Here is a 26,202-nt window from a genome sequence, read left to right as displayed (position 1 = left end):
CTCGGAAAATTACAAAGCATTGATAAAAGAAATCAAGGAAGATACAAACAAGTGGAAGCATATACCGTGCTCATGGTTAGGAAGAATAAACATCATTAAAATATCTATATTACCCAAAGCAATCTATAAATTCAATGCAATACCAATTAAAATACCAATGACATACTTCAAAGATATAGAACACATATTCCAAAAATTTATATGGAACCAAAAGAGGACTCGAATAGCCTCAGCAATCTTAAAAAAGAAGAATAAAGTGGGAGGTATCACACTTCCTGATATCAAGTTATACTATAAGGCCGTTGTACTCAAAACAGCCTGGTACTGTCATAAGAACAGACATATAGATCAATGGAACAAAACAGAAAACCCAGAAATAAACCCACAGTTCTATGGACAACTGATATTTGACAAAGGAGGTAAGGAAATACAATGGAGTAAAGACAGCCTCTTTAACAAATGGTGTTGGGAAAATTGGACAGCTACTTGCAAAAAAATGAAACTAGATCACCAGCTTACACCACTCACAAAAATAAACTCAAAATGGATAAAAGACTTAAATGTAGGCCGTGAAACCATAAGCATCTTAGAAGAAAACATAGGCAGTAAGCTCTCTGACATCTCTCAGAGCACTATATTTGCTGATTTATCTCCACGGGGAAGTGAAATAAAAGACAGGATAAACAAATGGGACTATATCAAACTAAAAAGCTTTTGCACAGCTAAAGACAACAAGAACAGAATAAAAAGACAAAATACACAATGGGAGAACATATTTGACAATACGTCTGATAAGGGGTTAATAACCAAAATTTATAATGAACTTGTAAAACTCAACACCAGGAAGACAAACAACCCAATCCAAAAATGGGCAAAAGAGATGAATAGACACTTCTCCAAAGAGGACATACAGATGGCCAATAGGCATATGAAAAAATGCTCAACATCACTAATCATTAGAGAAATGCAAATTAAAACCACAATGAGATTATCTCCTCACACCAGTCAGAATGGCGCTTATCAACAAAACAACACAGGATATGTGCTGGCGAGGATGTGGAGAAAAGGGAACCCTCCTGCACTGCTGGTGGCAATGCAGACTGGTGCAGCCACTGTGGAAAATAGTATGGAGATTCCTCAAAAATCTGAAAATCGAACTGCCTTTTGACCCAGCTATCCCACTTTTAGGAATATACCCCAAGGACACCATAGAACGGCTCGAAAAGGAGAAATGCACCCGCATGTTTGTGGCAGCATTGCTCACAATAGCGAAGATCTGGAAACAGCCCAAGTGTCCGTCAGAGGACGAGTGGATTAAAAGGCTTTGGTACATACATACTATGGAATACTACTCAACCATAAGAAATGATGACATCGGATCATTTACAATAACATGGATAGACCTTGACAACATTATACGGAGTGAAATAAGTAAATCAGAAAAAAAAAAAACTAAGATGAATCCATACATAGAAGGGACATAAAAATGAGACTCAGAGACATGAACAAGAATGTGATGGCAACAGGAGCGGGAGGTTGGGGGAGGGGGGAGGGGGTGAAGAAGGAGAGAGGGGTTAGGGGAGGGGAGGGGCACAAAGAAAACCAGATAGAAGGTGACAGAAGACAATTTAACTTTGGGGGAGGGGTATACAGCACTATCAAATGTCAAAATAATCTAGAGATATTTTCTCTCAACATATGTACCCTGATTTATCAATGTCACTGCATTAAATTTAATAAAAAAATAATAATAAAAAATATAGAACACTTCCATCAGTTAAGAAATTTCCTCCTGTACCTTTTGAGTCAACCTCTCCTCCCATCTGACTTTCCTACAACCACTTAACCTGTTTTCTGTCTCTATAGTTCTACCTGTACAAGAATGTCATGTCTGGAATCATAATAATTAGCCTTTGAATCATTCAGCACAATGCATTTGAGTTTCATCCATATTGTGTGTATCAGTGATTATGTCTTTTTATTGCTGAATATAGTTGTTTGTTATATAAATGGACCACTGTGTTGTTTTAGTTTTTATTCACCAATTGAAGACATTTAAGTTGTTTCCAGTTTGGGGCAATAGTAAAGAAAGCTACTATAAACATTCACATAAGGATTTTGTATTTGCATAGGTTTTCATTTCAGTTGGGTAAATACTGAGTAGTGGGTTTGCCTGTTACTATGATAAATGTGTGATTAACTTATAAGACACTGCTGGGCAGTTCTCCAATACGGTTGTACCATTTTTTATTCCCCAGAGCAGTATATGTGAGTTAAGTTTCCTCTACTTGTCAGTTTGGTTTTAAGCATTTGAATAAGTGTGCATTGGTATCTCATTGTGGTTTTAATTTACATTTTCTTAATAACTAAATATATTGAATATCTGTTCATGTACTTATTTGCCATCTATATCTATTTTGGTAAATATGTGTTCAAATATTTTGCCTATTTTTATAATTGGGTTTTCTTCTGAGTTTTTTTTTTTTTTTATTCATTTATAGAGAGGAGAGAGAGAGAGAGAGAGAGAGAGAGAGAGAGAGAGAGAGAGAAGGGGGGAGGAGCAGGAAGCATCAACTCCCATATTCGCCTTGACCAGGCAAGCCCAGGGTTTCGAACCGGCAACCTCAGTGTTTCCAGGTTGACGCTTTATCCACTGCGCCACCACAAGTCAGGCTCTTCTGAGTTTTGAGTGTTCTTTTTCTACTCATAAACTCTTTATCTGTTATGCGCTTTCCAAGTATATTCTTCCAATGTGTGATTTATCCTAATAGTGTCTTCCAAAGGGTTTTTAAGTTTTGATATTTGTTGATTTTTTAATGTGTAATATTTTTATTGTGTCTGTAAATTTTTTACCTAGCTCAGATCACAAAGATTTTCTCTTATATATTTTTTTTTAATTTAGAAATTTAATGGGGTGACATTGATCAATAAGAGTACATAGGTTTCAGGTCAACATCTCTAGTAACATTTGAACTGTTGATTGCATTGTGTGCCCATCACCCAAAGTCAAATCATTTTCCATCACCGCACATTTGTCTCTCTGTACTCCCAACCCTCTAGTAATGACATAACTTTTATTTATGTCTGTGAATCTGAGTTTTATGTCTCACTTATGTGTGAAATCATTTCGTTCTTAGCTTTTTCTGATTTACTTATTTTACTCAGTATAATGTCATAAATGGCAATATATCATTATTTCTTATGGCTGAGTAGTATTCCATTGTATATATGTACCACATCTTTATCCATTACTCTATCGATGGACACTTTCAGTTGTTTCTATGATTTGGCCACCGTGGATAATGCTATAAACGTGGGGTTTATGTGTCTTTACGTACCACTGTTTTCAAAGTTTTGGGGTAGATACCCAGTAGAGGGATTCCTCGGTCGTATGGTAATTCTATTCTTAATTTTTGGAGGAACCACCATACTGTTTCTATAATGGCTGTACCAGTTTACATTCCCACCAGCAGTGAATGAGGGTTCCTTTTTCTCCACAGCCTCTCTAACACTTGATTACCTGTCTTGTTGATAACAGCCAATCTAACAGGTGTGAAGTTATATCTCATGGTAGTTTTGATTTATATTTCTCTAATAGCTGGTGAGGATGAGCATCTTTTCATATGTCTGTTGGCCATTTGTATGTCTTTTTGGGAGAGAAGTGTCTGTTCCAGTCCTCCCCATTTTTTAATTGAGTTGTTCATTTGTTTATTGCTGAGCTTTATGAGTTCTTTCTATATTATGGATATTAAACCTTTATTGGAGCTGTTGTTTGTGAATATCATCTCCCATTTGGTTGTCTGCCTTTTTGTTTTGTTATCAGTTTCTTTTCATTTTCTTTTAAAGGTTTTATAGTTATTCTTACATTTAGGTCTAGTCTATTTTCAATTAATTTTTGTATACAGTGCAAATTACGGGTCAAGGTTCAATTTTTTTGCATATGGACATTCAGTTGTTCCAGTACTGCTTGTTGAAAAAGATTGTTCTTTTTTTAATTCAAACATTAAAAAAGAGTTCACAGTGAAAATTTAATCTTTTTCTCACCTTTGCCCCCACATCTCTCCTCCAGAGGCAACTCTCACTCTCCCTGGTGAGAGATTTCGTACATGTACGTCTCTCTGCTGCTTCTCCTTTCTTGGAGGGTGAGAGGAGAAAAACCATTTTCTCTCAAAAGAGGCAAGGGTTATCCTGTTAAAAACTTTAGTTCACATATCACTTTGCTCAAAGCCTCACAGGACCCTAAACAATTCGTACTTGTGTCCTTGTGCGTGCACACACAGGCACTCGCACACGCACACCCTCACTGCCTGCCCCTCCCCCTGCTTTCCTCCCCCTCCTCTTGTGCCACCTTGTGCTGTCTGTGCTTTTCACATACACCAAGCATGTTCCCACTCCAAGGCCACTGTACTTACATATTCTTTTGCCTAAAAATTTTTTTTAATTTCTTTATTAATTTAAAGAAGAGAAACATTGATTTGTTCTTCCACTAATTTGTACATTCATTGGTTGATTTTTGTATGTTTCTTGATGAAGGATCAAACGCACAACCTTGGTGTATCTGGACTACCCAGCCAGGGCTTTCCCTGAAGTTCTTTTCCTCCCAGATATCTGTTAAGACTGGCTTCTTTGCATTCTTTAAGGCTTTGATCAAATGTCACCTTCTCAGTGATACCCTAGTTAAAACTGCAGATTTTGTCCTCCAACTTTCTGTCATTGTTTTTCTACATTGCTGTCATTTGCCTTCTAACATGCTTCATAATTTACATTCGCTGTTGATTGGATTTTTTTTGACAGAGTCAGAGAGGACAGAAAGGGACAGACAGACAGGAAGGGAGAGGAGATAAACATCAGTTCTTCGTTTTGGCACCTTAGTTGTTCATTGACTGCTTTCTCATATGTGCCTTGACTGAGGGGCTACAGCAGAGCGAGTGACCTCTTGCTCAAGCCAGTGACCTGGGGCTCAAGGTGGGAACCTCGGGGTTTTGAAACTGGGTCCTCTGTGTCCAGTACTCTATCCACTGCGCCACCGCTTGGTCAGGCCATTGTTGATTGGCTTTTAAACTGCCATTGGAATATAAGCTTCACAAGTATGGGGATTTCTGGGGTGTGTCTTTTTTCCTACTGCTCGCTACCATCCCCGATAATGCACTTAAATATTATGAGGCCTGAGGGTCTGGAAATATGTTCTCACACAACATATTTTTTACAGAAATATAGCTGAAAACAAAATTATGACTTTCCATAGTGTGTGTGTGTGTGTGTGTGTGTGTGTGTGTGTGTGTGTGTGTGTGTGTTGTGCTCCTTGTATACACATGCAGGTTTTGGCCTCTTCCTCTATGTCTTTGGCTACTTCAGAAAATTAATCTAACTTCCAATTATGACTGTACACGTACGCATATAGAAAACAAGGTTTGAGATAAGTAGAAATTTTATTTTGATTATAGAGAGCAAATTTCATCTGTGATAAAAAGGTGTTATACTTAAGCCTAACCAGTGGTGGTGCAGTGTATAGGGCATCGACCTGGGATGCTGAGGTCCCAGGTTTGAAACCCCAAGATTGGAGCATGAGATCATTAACATTATCCCAAGGTTTGGAGCCCAAGGTCACTGGTTTGATCAAGGGATCACTGACTCGGCTTGAACCCCCCAGTCAAGACTTGTAGGATAAGCAATCAATGAACAACTAAAGTGACGCAACTACGAGTTAATGCTTCTCATCTCTCTCCCTTCCTGTCTCTCTTAAAAAAAAAGTGTTATACTTAAATAGGCTGAGGTAGCCAGCATGTGTGAGCGGGACTGGCAAACTTTGTTCTAAGCTTTGCCACTAAATTGATGAATGTTCTAAGATGGAAAGACTTTCTGTGCTGCATATTTGGCATATATTTAGCTGTAAGAAGAATGTCTACCTTCCTTATGTGATTTGATACTGACAGCACAGTTATTTGTACTCCATTGAAAAGGTGTTGTCCATGACTCACCAAGTGGTGGTAATGTGGTTTTGAGAGAGAATTAAAAGGAAGTAAGAACTCTGTTCACAATATTATTTCAGATTTGAATGCATTATTATTTATAAATTTATACAGTCCTCAGAGGTCTTGACAACTTTTTTTTTAAACAGGGACAGAGAGAGGGATAGACAGGGACAGACAGGAATGGAGAGAGATAAGAAGCATCAATCATCAGTTTTTCGTTGCGAGACCTTAGTTCATTGATTGCTTTCTCATATGTGCCTTGACCGTGGGCCTTCAGCAGACCAAGTAACCCCTTGCTTGAGCCAGCAACCTTAGGTCCAAGCTGGTGAGCTTTGCTCAAACCAGATGAGCCCACACTCAAGCTGGTGACCTCGGGGTCTTGAACCTGGGTCCTCTGCATCTCAGTCCAATGCTCTATCCACTATGCTACTGCCTGGTCAGGCGGTCCTGACAACTTTTTTTTTCTCTCTCTCTGTATTTTTCTGAAGCCAGAAACGGGGAGAGACAGTCAGACAGGCCCCCACATGCGCCCAACCAGGATCCAACCGGCACGCCCACCAGGGGGCAATGCTCTGCCCCTCCGGGGCGTCGCTCTGTTGCAACCAGAGCCACTCTAGCGCCTGGGGCAGAGGCCGAGGAGCCATCCCCAGCACCCAGGCCATCTTTGCTCCAATGGAGCCTTGGCTGTGGGAGGGGAAGAGAGAGACAGAGAGGAAGGAGAAGGGGAGGGGTGGAGAAGCAGATGGGCGCTTCTCCTGTGTGCCCTGGCCGGGAATCGAACCCTGCACGCCAGGCCGACGCTCTACCACTGAGCCATCCAGCCAGTGCGGTCCTGACAACTTTTAATTGATGACTCCAACACTTCAGTGGCTATGGCCAGTCCTTAACCTAATCCCAAACTCGAAGTCAGTACTACTTACTTACAGTTCAGTTTAATTCTCACAGTTTAGCATACATCAGAATTCCTAGAGGTCTCAATAAAGCAGATTGCTGGACACCAACCCCAGAACTTCTGACTCAGTGGGTCTGAAGAGGGACCTGAAATACACATTTCTAAGTTCTCAGGGGATACTGATGTTTTCTCCTGGAACCACACTTTGAAAATCACACAAATAGGATGGCCTTGCAAACCCAAGATACTTAGAAAAGAACTGTTTCCATCATAATGACACTGCATGACAGGGACCAGCAGTGTTAGGAAAGAAGCTGCATTCTGTTCTTTGTTTTTGTCATCAGCAAGCCCTTTGAGTAGCCAAACTTAAGAAACAGGGTTCAGTCTGTGCTGGGGTGTTAAGATGAATTCTTAGCATCAGCTTTTAAGTGATTGTGTTAGGTCATTCAGTATGATTAAAAGTACTTGGCAAAATCTTTTTCTTCTTAACTCTTCACAAGTCTCTGTGTATATATGACAATCACAGTGTCGTCAAGATAATAATCTTCCTACTATGAACAGAAAAGTTATATTTTCTTAACATCTGTTTCTGATTACAACTGATCCTTTAAGACGAATATGAATGAGACAGTCTATCAAGGAAGTGACACATAAATGACTCCAAAGATGGCTAAAGAAAGAGTTAAGTGAAATGGGAAGTTCAGATGTGTTCCACTTTAAAACTAAACCTTGCCTCTTCAAACTAACTCTTAAGTCTTGAAGCAAAATAAATGAGATTGAGGTTATTAAGAAACATAGAATCTTATAAGCACTAATAAAAGTCACTGTTCGAAAAGTGATTTTAAGGGAACCATAAACTGGGAAAGACTGACAAAATCAACTTTTTCAGAACTCAACTAGGGGACTTGTTAATGAAGAAAAAGGGCAGTTGGTTTTTAGTGTTTAAGGATATCACTGGCAGGTCACTGGCAGACCACTGTGATAACAGAACAGACTTCAGTTATCACACCCAACAGGAAATACAGTCTTTGTGAAAATATCTAGTTTGGAAAAGTCACAGAACAAATGGATGGCTGTAGCCCTCAGCAATCAACAGCAGCAAAGCCTGAGACAGGGGGAGAATCAGATTTCCAGTTACCATTTCATAATGTTCAGATGTCCAGTTTTCAAAAAAAAAGTTAAGTAGCATACACAGAAAGAGAAAAAAGTATGGCCCATTTGCGGGGGGGACAGTGTGTAAAGACGCTGTCTCTAAGGGAGCCCAAGTGTTGGACTTACCAGACACAGGCTTCTAAGTCGACTGTCTAAATGTGCATACAGATCTAAAGGAAAGTGATGTATAAACCAAACTGCAATACCAAAGAAGAGAGAAATTATAAAAACAATAGCACTAGATGTGCTAAAAATGTACATCCTCGAACTTTTAAAGAACTTAATTCCCTGGGCATGTTTAAATAATTGAAAGACAGAGACAGGACAATTGAAGACTAGGCTAATATGCTTGAGTTGATGCAGGACTGGAAAGCATCTTTTAGACAGGGGGTATCATAGGGGCTAGGTGCCTGCTGACTGATTTATGTTGAATTTTCCCCAGTCTCTTCCTTTTCTCATTCCTCCCAATTAAATTTATTTTTATACTTTAAAAGAATTGGAATAAATTTAAGGGCTTAGTTTTTATTTCTCCTTTCCCAGGAATTTTATATCTTTTAATATCACTAGAAGACAATCTAGAAACATCACAAAATTGAGATTGGGTCCGCTTGGTCCTTTCTCTGTCATGCTGATCATTATTAATAGAAAGGAGTTCTGTAAAATGTGTGCAGTCAGTTTGTACATGTTGAGCAAATAACAGAAGACATTTATCAGCTTCCTGTGAAAACCATTCAGTCTAGAGAGGAGGCAACAACTGAAAAGTATGGATGCCACAGGACATTGAAAAGTATCTTTGTTGTTTGCCTGAAACCTATATACTCTTATTGGTCAATGTCACCCTATTAAATTTAATTTTTTAAAGAAAATTTTAAGAAGAAGAAAGAAAAATGTCTTTGATTTGAAAGAAAACAAACAAAATCCTAGCATAATTTTAAACTCTTGTGGTCAGTAGCTCTGTCTGGAACTACAGTTTCCATCCCAGTTCCTCACAAATCAACTAAGTTTCATTTCCTTTTTTTTAATCTACTCTCTGGTCTAAAATTTAACAGTGAAGTGGCCAAAAGGCCAAAATCCAAAGGAGCAACAACAAACATCCGGATTGATTGCACTGATTGGTAAAACAAATTACTTCTCAGTTAGTTTGTTTTGGTTTGGTTTTTTCTTTTGTTTTTTAAGTAACACCAAAAAGAAAATCTACCTTAACAAAATTGATGAGTTAGGATCTGATTATCAGCCTCTCTGAAGGATTCCTGGAAACTTTTCATTTAAAAATGTTTTGTTTACACCTGACCTGTGGGTGGCGCAGTAGGTAAAGTGTCAACCTGAATGCTGAGGTCACTGGTTGGGAACCCCAGGCTTGCCTAGTCAAGGCACATATGGGAATTATGCTTCCTGCTCTGCCTCCCTTCTCTCTCTCTCTCTCTCTCTTTCTCTCTCTCTCTAAAAATGAATTAATAAAATCTAAAAAATGTTCCATTTACAAAGTTGCTTTACCTGAAGCTTTTCAGTGATATAACTTGCTCATAAAGTATGGTATTCTGCTTTGAAATAGATTTGATGTTTTGGAGAAAGTAAGGTCTCTAGTGAATTGTCTCTTAATAGGCACCTTTGCTTTTTTTTGTCCTCATCCCCTAAATTTTGTATTTCCTGTTTTTGTTTTGAGAATAGGTGCAGAACTTTCACAGCTGTATACAGGTAACCGAAGATTTTGTGTCTCCAGAACATCTTGTACAGTCATTTCATTTAACACAGGAACTGAGACTTTTGAAGGATGAAATCAATTACGATGATAAACTACAGGTAAGAAATGAGTTTTCTCTTTCCTTTTCTGCAGGCTTTTTTATATTAAGAAATACGGCACGTGCGTAGTGACAGCTTAGGCAGTCGTGTCCAAGTTTGTCACATTAGGATAACAACCAAAAAGTAACACCAATTCATACTTAATTATATAACTTTTAGTGGCTCTTATTTTAACTTTTGGTTTAACATTTTTTTACTTTGACATTTATTTTTCTTTTCTATGGCCATACCACCCTAAACATGCTTGATCTCTTCTGGTCTCGGAAGATAAGTAGGGTTGGGCCAGGTTAATACTTGAATGGGAGATTTATTTTTCTTGGTTTGGCTTTCTATTAAAATTTTTTTTAAAGTAGAGCAGTTTTCATTTGTGTATCTCCAGCTGAAGTGAGTGTAAATGTCAACATCTCTTTCAGGTTAAAAACATCTTGTATCATGCAGTCAAAGAAATGGTGAGAGCTTTGAAAGTGCATGCAGACGAAACGGAGGATATGGGAGAAAATTAGGTGTCCATTTTGCTCTGGTTAGACCACTGAAGCGGGATTCCTCTTGAGCGATATGTATGCACACTGACTTAAGCTTCATAAAACCATCAGTGCCAAGAAATTCTCTTTGTAGTAATTGCTTGTTACTGACACCACAGCAGTATAGCATAAGTCACAGCTCCTATGAATCAATGGTAGTTATTAAAACAAGCTACATTTAAAAAGCAGTACTGCATAGCTGCTTTTGTATTATAATGTAAATGATGTTTGTGAAAAGGCCAGATTTAAATGATGTATTTATTTTTGGAAAAAAAGTACAAAATTCTATGCTATATTGTTGATCGAGTGTAAATGTGACCTTGTACAGTTTACTAAAATAACTGATATTTTTCACTACGTTGAGACAGTTACTGTGAGAATAGGACACAACCACCAGCTGTTGCCTGCATTGGGGATTGCTGAGTCGCACAGCGTTCATGTCATAATCAGAAAATTACTGCCAAATAATTGTAAAAATTGTAAAATAGAAAGTATATAAAGCAGATACTAAATACAGACACTTCAATATTTTGTTGAAGCTATTGACTGTACAATTAAACATTTTCAAAAGGTGTAATTTATTTAAAATTGTCTCATTTTGGTAAAATTTATGTGAACTTTTAAAGCTAAATATTAAACTTAATATGCTATGTAAATATATACATATATACATTTAATGATGTATTTTTTTAAAACATTGGCTTGCTTTTATTTGTTAAGTGCAAGTGTTACATATGGCTTTGTACATTGAAGTTGAAAAGGGTTTTACATTTTCCATTAAAAGGACTTTATCAAAAATTGGCTTGCTTCTTCATCATCAAGGTGACTACCAGCATTTTCCTGTGATTATATTCTTTTCTGAAACATTTCCTCCGTGTCTTTTATGCTTGTAAAGCTTTTTTCAGCTTTCTTCAGACTTTATGGACCATAACAGGTAAGTCTCAGCTTCCTTGTCCTGTTCGCCGTACTGAAAAGAAAGGAATACAAGTAACTCCATCATCTGTTATTTATGAACACGTTTAATTGAAAAAGGATCCCATACATGAATTTTAAAAGCTATGATTATGAAAGTATGCAATTTCAAATAAGTCTTCACAGCAGACATAGCTGCCAATGTCGGGGGTGGGGGCGGGAGGGAAGCCAGTGGGAAGGAAGAGCCTGAAGTCAATCCATCTGAACTGAATAGAATTCTGCTACTTACTGTGTGACCTTGATAAGTTGCTTTAATTTGGAGTCTTGATTTTAATAGGTGACTATTAATCACTTAGTTGCTTGAGGGGACATAGTCCTAACTATTTGAATTTTACTGGAAATATTAAGCCCTCCACTGGCACCTGTGGAATATTGAGGGGACAGTTTTTTCTTCTTATCTAGAAAACAAATACTTTAAAAGAAAAAAAGTGGAAGGCCTGCATTGTAACCTTGCAGGTTGCTTAGTTTTTATCCTGTTATGTCCTCCATCTTTTAGATCCTCTACTCCAGGCAAGGAGCAGCCAGGAATGTGAGCAGTTACATTTCACATTGATGCCCCACCTGGTAGAAGGGTGATGGGGTATGGATGACCACTTCTTGGCTATGGGGGGAAACTGGGCTGAGGAATGGTTCAAATGATAACATGAACCTTCTTTTGTAAGTTTTAAACTGTTTTTCTTTGTTATCCATAATATTTTTTTATTTATTTAACGGATAGAGGGACAGATAGGGACAAACAGAAAGGGAGAGAGTTGAGAAGCATCAATTCTTTGTTGCGACACCTTAGTTGTTCATTGATTGCTTTCTCATATTGACTGGGGGGCTACAGCAGACCGAGTAAGCCCTTGCTCGAGCCAGAGACATTGGGCTTGAACCTGGATTCTCCACATCCTAGTCCTATGTTCTATCCACTGTGCCACCACCTGGTCAGGCTGTTACCCATATATTAAGGATACTGTGGTACCTTAATGATGATATGAACAGACCAACATACCTTTTTTTTTTTAAGACACGAGCTGTGACTCAGTCCGTATTTTTGTTTGAGATCCAAGCAAAATTCCAAGATACGAGTCGTGATTCGGGAAGCTGCCGCTAGTTGGCGCACAGGTCCAGTATCAGCAGTTTGATACATGAGTTGGCTGATTTAGGAGCTTGGTTACAGAACGAATTAAATTCGTATCTTAAGGTACCACTGTACATTCATACTTTAAGAATACCTGAACTCTGATACCCACATTTAAGCTGTAAACGTGACTTTTAGACATACAATTAAAGCTATTTGTCATAATTTGCTATACTACCAACATATTTACAGTCATTTTGGAGTACAAGTTAAATGGTTTAAAGTAAGCCTATAATATACCTAAAGAAGTGCTGCAAGCCCTCAAGAAGCAATACATTATGATAAGTGCTACAGGCTAAATTATACAGCAGGCTGTTTTCAACAATTGAGGCAATAGAATAACTGGCAGAAGCATCACAGTGAATCCCACTTAATACAACCATACAGATCAATACTTCTCTACAAATTAAGTTTTTTGTTTTTTAATAATTTTTATTCATTTTAGAGAAGAGAGAGAGAGAGAAGGGGGGAGGAGCAGGAAGGATCAACTCCCATTTGTGCTTTGACCAGGCAAGCCCAGGGATTTGAACTGGAGACCTCAGCGTTCCAGGTCGATGCTTGATCCACTTCGCCGCCACAGGTCAGGCCTCTACAAATTAAGTTCTTGACTGCTAGTTAAATACAGTTTTATTTTCATAGCTTAACAATTAAGGTGCATACATTGAAATCAATACATATTCCTAGCCTTTCTGTCTAAGCTGCTGCGTGTACGTAGCTGCACTCAGTTACAGGGTATCACCTGACAAAGGCAGAGGAAGTAGCGATACAGCCTTTCCTGATTTGGATCAAAGTCCACCAGTTCTAGTTGGTCCGTTATCATCAGTCTCTTCTACTTTCTCTTGGAATTCTTTCAGTAAAGAATGTTTATCATGATTAGGAAAGTTTAAATTTGTTGGTTATACAACCCTTTTCATCTGCTCCACAATCAATCGTCATGCCTTCCCTTAGCTCAGACTAGGTATCTCCATACTTGACAGGCTGACCTGGGTGAGGCAGTAATTCAGTTTGGTTGTCAAGAGATGATACTGACTTTGGGAAGCCACATGGTGCTTCAACTGGCTGTATATCCGTAGATATAAAAAGGTCATCTGGTCGAGTAAAAACAGCATGGTTCTGATATAAAATAGTGATATCCCTCAGCTCCAGTCCTTACTCTTGGTCTCCTTAACCACATAATCTCACCATCTTTTGCGATTGTCAGTATGAACTTTTAGAAACTCCTGTTGAACTGTCATCCTTCCATTGGAGCTTTTATATCTTCTCTTCAGGGCTGCCCCGCTGCCGTGACCCTGGCAGTCGCACACGGACTGGATGTGCTGAGCCAGTCCAGGCCTGTGCGGTGAGGGACGGGCACTCCTCCTTTCTTACCACCTGCGTCTTCACATTTCCAAGTCATGTTCTTTTGCAGAGCTAGTTTTCTGGTTGCACCATTGTATAAATTTAAGATTACTGGGAGCTGACACACAACATTTGTACCTCTTTCAAAAAACGTATCAAAGATGTTCGTGCTACTCCCCCTTTTAACTGTCTCCTCTTTTGTCATATAATTCTCTCTTCATTGCACCAGAAAACATTTCCTGAGCTTGAGAAATCTGTTTAACTTGCTTGGGTTCTTAGGATGGTACTTTGAGAGCCAATTTGCTATAAACCTTTTTCACTTCTCTCTGGGTGGCTTTGGGTTTGATCTCTAAAACGGCATCTATTACCGTTTCCTACAGCCAGTGAGCAGGCGAAGCAGGAGAGGAGCAGGAAGGACTGTACATGGGCGCACCTTGGGCAGCCCCTACCCCTCCAGCTCTCACCAGTGTTTGAGAAATGTACCACTGTTTGACCTGGTGATACCATGTTTCAAAATGTGCCTCAACTCATTAAATGGCATTTTTTGCTTAATGCTTTCATAGGTCACATCTGATTTAATTATGACGTGAAATTAATTTCAAGCCCAACATATTAATTTTGTGGTAGATGATCTCTTGCTGGTCCCCTGAGATCTACCAAAAATCTAAAGTAATTTTCTTCCAAAAGGTTTTTGCTTCTCTTGCTGTTGCATGACCCACCCATACTACAACCCCTGCAGAATAGTGGAAGCCAAGATGGATCAGGCGTGGCAGTGGCTTTTAAAGCAAACTCATCTAATGAGAATATTCTATCCAAGGTCTGAATTCCATGCTAGTCACCTAACTCTTGGTAAGATGGCGGTGGGGGAAGAAGACCATAATGCTCACATCGTTAAAAATATGTGGCAACTCTTAGAAGGCTGGGAGATCCCTAATGGAGCGATTCCTCTGGCCATTTAACTTGGTCCATCGATCCTTGAGATTAACTCAGATGCTCCTCAAGGATGAAAACATCTGAGTGTGTCCATTTCCTCCAGGCAGTGACAGTATTAAATGTGTAGAATAATTCAGAGAACCTCAAGGTAAAGAAGACTATAAAGGGGAACTTGTGCTAAATATTTCAGTCCCTCCCATTTTAATGTAATGTCATTATCCTGAATATGAATTCCCTTTTCTGGTTAATTATGTGTGTCCAAGTACATGTCTGCGACACATTTTGGGATCATAGCACCTGCATGTCTTTTGTGTAGTTTCCTGTTACTTACTTTTTGTAGCTGGAATACGGGTTTAATGATACCTGAGCAAGATGAGTGAGCTTCAGCAGTGCTCTGATAGCCACACTGGGCTGTGTGTGTGCACATAAAATAAACATGGATTCAGAATGTTCTATTTATAAATGCCAACATCACAGATGCTCTTCCGGACCAGATGAGGATTGTCAGCCATGGGAGGAAAAAGAATGATTTAATTAGCATTCTACAACTCAGTATCCTATGCACTCTGAGTCGGGAGTATGGCAAGTGGCCAAATACCAAGATCTATGCGAGCAGGTTTGTCTCAGACTTTTCCTTCTTATAAAAGCTGTGACACCTTGATAGTTAAGCCTTGAAACCGTGTGGAAGGGACAGAAACTGAGGAGTATATAGTACCTGGGCTCTCACAGACCTCAATCTGGCTCTTTTAATAAAAGCGGTGACTTTCTAACAAAAATGAAATGTTGGCAAGCTCTGGGTCACTGGCTGCATAGAGTGAATTCATTTCTTGACGGGAGATTTTCACAGCTGACTTCGGCTGTTCAGTCAGTTCTCTGTAAATCAGCCAACCAGCTGCAGCCAGGACTGGAGGATTGCCTATTTTTCCTGTGTCGGATCTGTGAAAAAGACCTTGCCTGGCGTCAAGGAAGGGTATGCCAAGGATGCATGTTGTGTGTGGGGGTCAGAGCCAGAGTCCGTTTTAAAATAGAGGAGGTATACTCAGGGAATTCCCGGCAGTCTGAGAGCTAAGACACCATCTGAAACAGCAACCTCTGCACTCGCAGCCATTGGCATCTGTAGCCCAAGCCCTCTGGCCCTCAAGTCAACTCCTCTCTGTGCTGCCCTGGGGTGGAGGGGCCTCCTCGTGGTGCACATGAAGTAACTTACGCAAGGTCACACCACCTCTGTCCACCCGGAGCTGTGTGCCTTAAACTGCATTCCTGTGAAGGGGTCATCCCGGGTTAGGAATAAGTTCGCACTGTCACCAGCATGGCCAACCCCCTCGTCATCCTCTGCTCACCTCAGAGCCCCAACACCTTGAGTTGTGCTGAACTTCAGTGAGTGACCTGGTCAGCCCAGGGCCGGTGCCTGCGAAAGGGCAGATTCTGGCCTCTGACCGGGGGCGCCCTGTCCTTCCTCCCGACTCTCTCTGTCTCCACCTCACCCCGCAGTCTCCACCTGTTTGGCTTAGTCTGATACAGTGACACAGGGAGACGTGTCTAAGTCCTTGCCTCCTAATTAGATCCTAGAGTCAGTTTAGGGAGCCAAAACTTGATCATCATAACAAGGAACATTACATATCACAACATCACATAATGCAACACGAGAGAATGTAATAACAATGTAACAACAGAAGATAACCCCACATAATGTAAGACAACCACAGCTACATTTACAGCTCGTATAAAGTGGGTACTGACAAACCGGAACCAGTAGCAGACCTGGAGGGTCCCATCACCCAGGGGAAAGTTAGGGAGGACCCTAAGTAAGGTTCTGCTGATGAGACCCAGGTAGGCAGAGCACAGTGGCACCTCCAGAAAGGAACTGTCAGCAAATAACACAGTTAGCTCGGTGATTTCCTGCTATTTACCATATATTTTTGCTCCATAAGACGCACTTTTTCCTGAGAAAAATGCCCGTGCATCTTATGGAGCAAAAAATATGGTATTTTATTAAATATTTTAACACCATTTGGTTCAGAATATTTTTTTTCTTATTTTCCTCCTTAAAACCCTAGGTGTGTCTTATGGAGCGAAAAATACGGTAGTTATTTTGCATTTAAATTCCTCACAGGAGAGGGCTCAGTTACAACATGGCATCAAAATCAAGAAACAAAGACATGATAGGAGTTATAAAAGAAGAAACCCACAGGAAGTTGGGGCACAGGAAATCCAGCTTCCACATTTTTTGAAGGGTAAATTGGTTAACAGTCAACCAGCAGAGAGGTTGCTGTGTGCATTCTTGAGTAGGGTTTCAAAGAAAATAATTTTGGTTGGATTTTCTAGAAAACCCCAAGAGCTGAACTGAGGAGGCTACGTGATGGGCTGTCTCTGGGTCCCCAAGTGCCCAGGCCCCATCGGCCCCTCCACTGTGGCTGGGCCAGATGCACGCTCTCCTTGTCAGTTTCTCATTGCTTTAATTAATAATGTTAAATTCCAAGTCTTTACAACAGCCCTATAAAGTCACTGTGCCTTTTTTCTAATCCCGTTTTACAGATGTGGAAACTGAGACAAGTTAAGCCACTTGTCTGAGGTCTCATAAACTGGGAAAGTGGCAGAGCCACAATTCATAACTGCTACATTCTGCCCAAAGCCTGAGGTCTCACTCAGCAACAGGCAGTGTAACTGCCAGGATCATCCTGTGTCCCTAGGTTCGGGGAACTTGGGAGGGAGGGGCAGCCCCCAGGAGCTGCAGATGTGAATCATGTCACACCGGGTATCTGCCCCCAAGCCCAACGAGGCTGTGTGCTGTGCCACCCAATGGGCGTAGCAAATGGACTCAAGTTCTCCTAACAGCCTTTTTGAAGGAGGTCTTGATTTCTCTGCACACGGTTTCCCAAATAGCCTTATCCTCCCAAAGGCTAGGGATCCAAGCCTTTTACCTGATTCGCCGTCTCGGGTGGTTTATTTAGCCACAATAACTTGGCTGGGTTTTTAGACGATTTAGTCCTTGATTACAAGGACTCATCCTTTGGCTTGTCGGCATAAGTGGAACTGGTACAGCCCACAGTGCCTGGGGATCGGGAAGGACCGTGAGCCTGCCAGGAGGTCGGAGACAGGACCCTGTGCAGGAAGGCTGTCCTCCGACATGAAAATCTATTCGGCTCCTAGGCAAGTGCCTCTTGGGCACTTGAAACAAGAAAAATGACTAGTGAGTTGCTGCTGCAACATTGAAAAATTCCCTTTTATTTATTTCTTTAAAGTGAGAGGAGGGGAGATAGACTACCATATGTACCCCAACCAGACCCTGCAACCCTCTGGTAGATCCTGGGGCTGATGCTCAAATCAGTTGAGCTATCCTCAGTGCCCTGGCCAAAGTTCAAAAACAGTTGGGCCACTGGCTGTGAGAGGGGAAGAAGGAGAGAAGGAGGAGAGGGAGGGGAAGAGAAACAGTCACTTCTGTGTGCCCTGACAGGGGATTGAACCCTGGCTGTCCGCATGCCAGGCTGACACTATCCACTGAGCAAGCTGGCCAGGGCTGGAAAATTCCCTTTTAATAATTAACATCTTCACAATGGAAAGATTTGTTCTTGCTTCTTTAAAACATTATTAACCCGCCTGACCACGTGGTGGCGCAGTGGATAGAGCATCGGACTGGGATGCGGAAGGACCCAGGTTCAAGACCCCGAGGTCGCCAGCTTGGGCGCGGGCTCATCTGGCTTGAGCAAAGAGCTCACCGGCTTGGACCCAAGGTCCCTGGCTCCAGCAGGGGGTTGCTCAGTCTGCTGAGGGCCCGCGGTCAAGGCACATGTGAGAAAGCAGTCAATGAACAACTAAGAAGTCGCAATGCGCAACGAGAAACTGATGATTGATGCTTCTCATCTCTCTCCGTTCCTGTCTGTCCCTGTCTATCTCTGCCTCTGTAAAAAAAAAAAAAAAAAAATTATTAACCCTACCACCTTGTGGAGAGTTTGATTAATAAACCATTGATTGTGAAACATATTAGCTGCCACAAACAAGAATGTCTTTGTGAGCCTGACCAGGCAGTGGCTCAGTGGATAGAGCGTCAGACTGGGGCACGGAGGACCCAGGTGCAAGACCTCAAGGTCACTGGCTTGAGCGCGGGCTCATCTGGTTTGAGCAAGGCTCACCAGCTTGGACCCAAGGTCACTGGCTTGAACAAGGGGTCACTCAGTCTGTTGTAGCCCCACTGTCAAGGCACATACAAGAAAGCAGTCAATGAACAACTAAGGTACCACAACAAAGAATTGATGCTTGTTATCTCTCTCCATTCCTGTCTGTCTGTCCCTATCTGTCCCTCTCTCTGACTCTGTCTTCTCTGTCTCTGTCACACAAAAAAAGAAAAAAAAGAATGTCTTTGTGAGAAGTATTCCTGGTTGTGTCTAAAGCACAATCTTAATACTTAGCCAAAAAAGGAAATTAAAATGAAAGGAGATTAGAAGGCAGCGAGGTGGTACACCACCACCTAATAGAAGTTTCAAATGAAAACCATTCCTTTCACAGTGGTTTGAAGAATTGGTTCTAACAGAAGACCTACTGTTACTTTTCTCTCTCAACCTATGACAGGGAACAAATTGAACTAAACCAAAATGACCCATGTGCTATAGGACTGTATCCATGAAACTGATGTCTGTATAAGAACAAGCATCCAAACAAGGAAAACAAATGGACTGGCCCTGGGGACAGTTTTGACCATTGGAATACCACTGCATGGTGGGGAAGCTGCCCCTGGGAGGAAGTAGAAGAGGTCTTCTCTTTCTGAATAAGAGACATAGTATCATACCTGTGACCATTACTGGAGGCAAGAGGGAGATTTGTGTGAGTCGATTGAATGATAACAAAGTCACAGAAGCTGCACACTTAGCATGAAACAAGAAAGAATTATATAATCCTAGTGTTTATAAGGAGGCTTAGCAGTGCTTGTTCAACCTTCACCTACTCCAAGACTTCATTTATTCATCTTGATTCACTGACTCTGCCACTTCCTTGCTGTGTGACCTTGAGTTGAGGCTTAACCTCTCTGTGCCTCCAGTAAAATAAAATAGAGGAGGTACTCTGAGGACAAATGAGACAACACTGCTTTCCTGCCCCCTAGACTATGACCCCAGACTTGACAGATGATGAAAGATTTGAATACCTGGGTCAGTGAACAAATAAGAGCAAAATGGAGTGGGGATTGACTCCTTTCCTGAGAGTCAGGAGAGTTCCCTGCCAGCCTAGTGAGGATGGTAACTGACTTACGGGCCCTTTCAAGCCATTGCGGAGTAGGGAGGAAAAACAGCACAGGACCAGCATAGGTCATACTGGTTTAGTAAGGAGAAGGAATTCACGATAAAAGGGCACACATGGATTACTGCCCCCAGCCACAAGGTCCCTGCAAAGCATGAGAGTTATTGTATGGGATATCATTATAGGACAGAATTCTCTTTTTACAATTTAGTCGGCATTTATTATGTGTTTGGCATTGATAATATTTCCCTCAGAAATCTCAGCATTGTGCTGTCAATGCTAAATACTATGTACTAGTACACACAAAGTGCATGGAGAAAGTGTAATGCATATTGCGTGGGTTTAGGGAAGACTGCAGAGAGAAGGCACTATTTGCACAACCCTTCAAGGGACAGGAAAATGGGACATCAAATGTTGTGGACATATTTAAATTGCCTTCCATTGACACATTAGCTGCTTGAGACTTTGGACATACTTTTTAAAAGTGACTTACAAAATAATTCACTCTGCAACTCCTGTTCTAGAGGAGCAGAGGGGGAGGAGCTGCTTCTGGAACTGCCATTATGAAAGGGGAGTAAATGTCAAGTAGACAGCCCTGTCAAGGATCACATGCAATTGATGACCTCCAGGATATGTCTTAGGCATATTATATTCTATAATTAAAGAGTACAGCCCTGGCCGGTTGGCTCAGCGGTAGAGCGTCGGCCTAGCGTGCGGAGGACCAGGGTTTGATTCCCGGCCAGGGCACACAGGAGAAGCGCCCATTTGCTTCTCCACCCCTCCGCCGCGCTTTCCCTCTCTGTCTTTCTCTTCCCCTCCCGCAGCCAAGGCTCCATTGGAGCAAAGATGGCCCGGGCGCTGGGGATGGCTCTGTGGCCTCTGCCCCAGGTGCTAGAGTGGCTCTGGTCGCAACATGGCGACGCCCAGGATGGGCAGAGCATCGCCCCCTGGTGGGCAGAGCGTCGCCCCTGGTGGGCGTGCCGGGTGGATCCCGGTCGGGCGCATGCGGGAGTCTGTCTGACTGTCTCTCCCTGTTTCCAGCTTCAGAAAAATGAAAAAAAAAAAAAAAAAGAGTACAAATTATTCTTACATCAAACATGTAGGGACACTGTGATAGCCTGAGGTGCAACTGAAATTTTAGTAAACCTCATATATTTATTTTGTCCTAGGTTTTTGGAAATGGGTAGCCACATATGGAAACTCCTCACTAAAAATTTTAATAACTATAATTATTATATAATTATAATAACTATAATCTTATAACTTTTTGCAGACTCCAATTACATTGAACAGAATCTTTTAATATTTTGTTAGCAAACTTTTTCCAGATATAAAAGGAAAAGGCCCACCTATGACCTTTTGGGAAAGGAGAAAGAATTCTATTATAGTAGTTTCTAAAAATCACTGCATTATGCAGAGTCCAATAAACACCACAGTACTTAAGGGAGACAAATGGGAATAGGGCCTAATATTTAAAAGCTTTATCAGTGACATATTTTAAAAAATAGAACAGTAGTGGTTTTACATGTTAAATATTTAAGAAATAGATTAACATTACAAATAAATATGGCACTTCTCTTGGAGAAAGACAGGAAGTTCGCTTTGGAAGTGTGCATTAGAAGGGTTGCTGCTTGTGACTAAGACTGTGAAGTGGTGGAAAGAGTGTAATCTGAAATTAGAAAATATTAACATCAGATATAGATGATGGTTCAATTCCACCATAAATGTTCAGGTGGTGTATTTTCTGCATTAACTTTTTCTTTCAGACAAAATCGCCCCCCTCCAAGCAAAAGAAAATTCTTTTTTTTCCCCCTTTTTTAAATTTTAGGTGTGAGGAGGGGAGATAGTGGGGCAGACTCCCATATGTGCCCTGACTGGGATCTACCCAGCAACTCTGTCTTGGCCAATGCTTGACTACTGAGCTATTTTTAGCACCTGAGGCTGATGTGCTTTAATGGAGCCATCTTCAGTGCCTGAGGCCATGCTCATACCAATTGAGCCACTGGCTGTAAGAGAAGAGGGAGAGAAGGGAGAGAGGAAGGGGGGAGAAGCAGATGGTCGCCTCTCTTGTGCCCTGACTAGGAATTGAACCAGGGAGGCCCCAACACCAGCCAACACTCTGTCAACTGAGCCACCAGTAGGGCCACAAACAAAAATTCTTTTGCTGAAATTGTTCCCTGTATATTAATCATGTTGGGATAAATCTAATTTTCAAAACAACTGTTACAGCTGAACTATACAAGAGATTCTTCAAATCAAAACTTTCTAAAGGCCTGACCTGTGGTGGCGCAGTGGATAAAGCATTGACCTGGAATACTGAGGTTACTGGTTCAAAACCCTGGACCTGCCTTGTCAAGGCACATATGGGAGTTGAAGCTTCCTGCTCAATCCCCTCCTTATATCTCTCTCCTCTCTAAAATTAAATAAATAAATAAATGCAAGCTTTCTAAAGCCAATGAAGCCATAGGATTTCAGAAACAAATTCTAAGATATTAAAACTTTGGCACATCTATTGAATTGGTTATCATGAGACTTGATCCATCATCTCATATTTCCTCCCATAGGGGAAATAAAAGTAGCAATTAAGCTCCTTTAAAATGTACAACTTTGCCCTTGGCCAGTTGGCTCAGTGGTGGAGCATTGGCCCAGCTTGTGGATGTTCTGGGTTTGATTTCCAGTCAGGGCACATAGGAGAAGTCACCATCTGCTTCTACCTCCCTCACTTCTCTCACTCTCTTCTATACCCGCAGCCATGGCTTGATTGGTTTGAGCATGTCAGTCCTGGGTGCTGAGGATGGCTCCATGGAGCCTCTGCCTCAGGCAGTAAAAATAGCTCCACTGTGAGCATGGCCCCAGATGGGCAGAGCATTGGCAACTATCAGGAGTTGCTGGGTGGGTCCCGGTTGGGGCACATGAGGGAGTCTATCTCTTGTCATTTGGAAAAAAAGAAAAAAAAATGTACAAACTCTAGAAATTGTAATCATTGTTGGTCAAATAAGTTAGTAAAATATGATTTTTATGTTTGTTCACTTATAGTTTGCATTAGGGGTTGGGCAGCGCCAGGTAATTGTGCTCTGTGAAATTGCAAATTACCTTCCTGCTTGGGAAGGTAATTGTTTTGTGAATGTTTGATGGAGGAGAGGTTTTTGTGCCAGAAAAGTTTTGAAGAAGAAATGAGAGAGAAGCTATGTTTGCAGAATGAAAGCAGAGAGAATACAGGGTCCTAAAGAAGAAGCCAGTTTGTGCAGAGAAAGAGAAGGTGTACAGGTGGGGAACCAGAGGTGAGTGGCTTTTGTGAGCTCCACTGAGACTAGTGGGGACCATTTATATATATATATATATATTTTTTTTAATTTCTTATTTATTTATTCATTTTAGAGAGGAGGGGGGGGAAAGAGAGAGAGAGAGAGAAGGGGGAGGAGCAGGAAGCATCAACTCCCATATGTGCCTTGATCAGGCAAGCCAGGGTTTTGAACCGGCAACCTCAGTGTTTCCAGGTTGATGCTTTATCCACTGCGCCACCACAGGTCAGGCGGGATCATTTTTTAAAGTTAATTTTAATGGGGTGACATTAATCAATCAGGGTACATAGGTTCAGAGAAAACATCTCCAGGTTATTTTGAGATTTGATTATGTTGCATACCCATCACCCAAAGTCATATAGTCTTCCAGTCACCTTCTATCTGGTTTCTTTGTGCCCCTCCTCTCCCCCCACTCCCTCCCTTCCCCTCCCCACCCCCAGTAACCACCATACTCTTGTCCACATTCCTGACTCTCATTTTTATGTCCCACCTATGTATGGAATTATATAGTTCTTAGTTTTTCTGACTTATTTCACTCAGTATAATGTTATCAAGATATCAAGACCTATCCATGTCATCGTAAATGATTCTATCTAATCATTTCTTATGGCTGAGTAGTACTCTGCAGTATATATGTACCACATCTTCTTTATCCAATCATCTATTGAAGGGCTTTTTGGTTGTTTCCATGTCTTGGCCACTGTGAACAATGCTGCAATGAACATGGAGGTGCATGTGTCTTTATGTACCAGTGTTTTTGAATTATAGGGGTATATTCCCAGTAGAGGGATTGCTGGGTCATATGGTAGTTCTATTTTTAATTTTTTTTAATTAATTAATTAATTTATTTATTTATTTATTTATTTATTGTGGCAGAGACAGAGTCAGAGAGAGGGACAGACAGGAAGGGAGAGAGATGAGAAACATCAATTCTTTATTGCAGTTCCTTAGTTGTCCATTGATTGATTTCTCATATGTGCCTTGACTGGGGGGCTACAGCAGATCGAGTGCCCCTTGCTCAAGCCAGCAACCTTGGGCTCAAGCTAGTGAGCCTTGCTCAAACCAGATGAGCCCACGCTCAAGCTGGTGACCTTGGGATCTTGAACCTGGGTCCTCCGCATCCCAGTCCGACACTCTATCCACTGCACCACCGCCTGGTCAGGCTATTTTTAATTTTTTGAGAAACCACCATACTTTCTTCCATAGTGGTTGTACTACTTTACATTCCCACCAGCAGTGGAAGAGGGTTCCTTTTTCTCCACAGCCTCTCCAACACTTGCTATTACCTGTCTTGTTGATAATAGCTAATCTAACAGGTGTGAGGTGGTATCTCATTGTAGTTTTGATTTGCATTTCTCTAATAGCTAGTGAAGATGAGCATCTTTTCATATATCTGTTGGCCATTTGTATTCCTTCCTGGGAGAGGTGTCTGTTCATGTCCTCTTCCCATTTTTTTAATTGGATTGTTTGCTTGTTTCTTGTTGAGTTTTATGAGTCTTTCTATATTTTGGATATTAGGCCCTCATCTGTGCTGTTGTTTGAAAATATCATCTCCCATTTAGTTGGCTGTTTGTTTTGTCAGTTTCTTTTGCTGTGCAAAAACTTCTTAGTCTGATGTGATCCCATTCGTTTATCATTGCCTTCACTTCCCTTGCCTTTGGAGTCAAATTCATAAAGTGCTTTTTGTATCCAAGGTCCATGAGTTTAGTACCTGTTTTTTTTCTATGTAATTTATTGTTTCAGGTCTTATATTGAGGTCTTTGATTCATTTTGAATTAATTTTTGTACAAGGGGACAAACTGTAGTCGAGTTTCATTCTTTTACATGTGGTTTTCAGTTTTCCCAGCACCATTTGTTGAAGAGGCTTTCTTTTCTCCATTATGTGTTGTTGGCCCCTTTATCAAAAATTATTTGACCATATACATGTTGTTTTATTTCTGGGCTTTCTATTCTGTTCCATTGGTCTGAGTGTCTATTTTTCTGCCAATACCATGCTGTTTTGATTGTCGTGGCCCTATAATATAGTTTGAAGTCAGGTATTGTAATGCCCCCAGCTTCGTTCTTTTTCCTTAGGATTGCTCTGGCTATTTGGGGGTTTTTATAGTTCCATATAAACCTGATGATTTATTTGTTCCAGTTCTTTTAAAAAGACATTGGAATTTTGATGGGAATTGCATTAAATTTGTATATCACTTCGGGTAATATAGTCATTTTGACTATATTTATTCTTCCTATCCAAGAACAAGGAATATTTTTCCATTTCATTATATCTTTTTTGATTTCCCTTAACAATGCCTTGTAGTTTTCATTATATAGGTTCTTTACATTCTTTGTTATGTTTATGCCTAAGTATTTTATTTGTTGTTGCAACCATGAAGGGGATTGTCTTTTTTTTAGCTCGTTTTCTGATGTTTCATTGTTGGCATATAGAAAGGCAATGGACTTTTGTATATTAATTTTGTATCCTGTGACCTTACTGTATTGGTTTATTGTTTCAAGTAGTCTTTAGTGGAGACTTTGGGGTTTTCAATGTACAGGATCATATCATCTACAAAAAGTGAAACCTTTACTTCTTCTTTCCCAATATGAATGCTTTTTATTTCTTTCTCTTGTCTGATTGTTCTGGCTAGAACTTCCAGCACTACGTTGAATAAGAGTGGAGAGAGTGGACAACCTTGTCTTGTTCCTGATTTTAGGGGAAAAGTCCTCAGTTTTATGCCATTTAATATGATGATGTTAGCTGATGGTTTATCATAGATGGCCTTTATTATGTTGAGATATTTTCCTTCTATACCCATTTTGTTAAGTGTTTTAAACATAAAATGATGTATTTTATCGAATGCCTTTTCTGCATCTATTGATAAGGTCATATGGTTTTTGTTCTTTGTTTTGCTGATATGGTATATTAAGTTAACTGTTTTACGTATGTTCAACCATTCTTGTGATTCTGGGATGAATCCCACTTGTT

General features: G+C 40.7%; 1 protein-coding gene across 5 annotated transcripts in view; it reads left to right on the top strand.

Annotated features, from left to right (window-relative positions):
* Positions 1 to 11,105, top strand: part of JMJD1C (jumonji domain containing 1C) — a 330,412-nt gene extending 319,307 nt beyond the window's left edge. For all 5 annotated transcript variants that reach the window (XM_066242552.1, XM_066242551.1, XM_066242554.1 and 2 more), the window contains 2 exons: positions 9,685 to 9,816; positions 10,230 to 11,105. In XM_066242552.1, coding sequence (XP_066098649.1) covers positions 9,685 to 9,816; positions 10,230 to 10,319 — 222 coding nt within the window. In that variant the 3' untranslated portion in view covers positions 10,320 to 11,105. The remainder of the gene's footprint in view (positions 1 to 9,684; positions 9,817 to 10,229) is intronic.
* The last annotated feature ends 15,097 nt before the right edge of the window (positions 11,106 to 26,202 follow it).

Source organism: Saccopteryx bilineata, chromosome 9, assembly GCF_036850765.1.
Source record: "Saccopteryx bilineata isolate mSacBil1 chromosome 9, mSacBil1_pri_phased_curated, whole genome shotgun sequence".
In the NCBI taxonomy this organism is placed as follows: Eukaryota; Metazoa; Chordata; class Mammalia; order Chiroptera; family Emballonuridae; genus Saccopteryx; species Saccopteryx bilineata.
The sequence above is the reverse complement of the archived record's forward strand: the minus strand, read 5'-3'. Positions and strand labels throughout refer to the sequence as shown.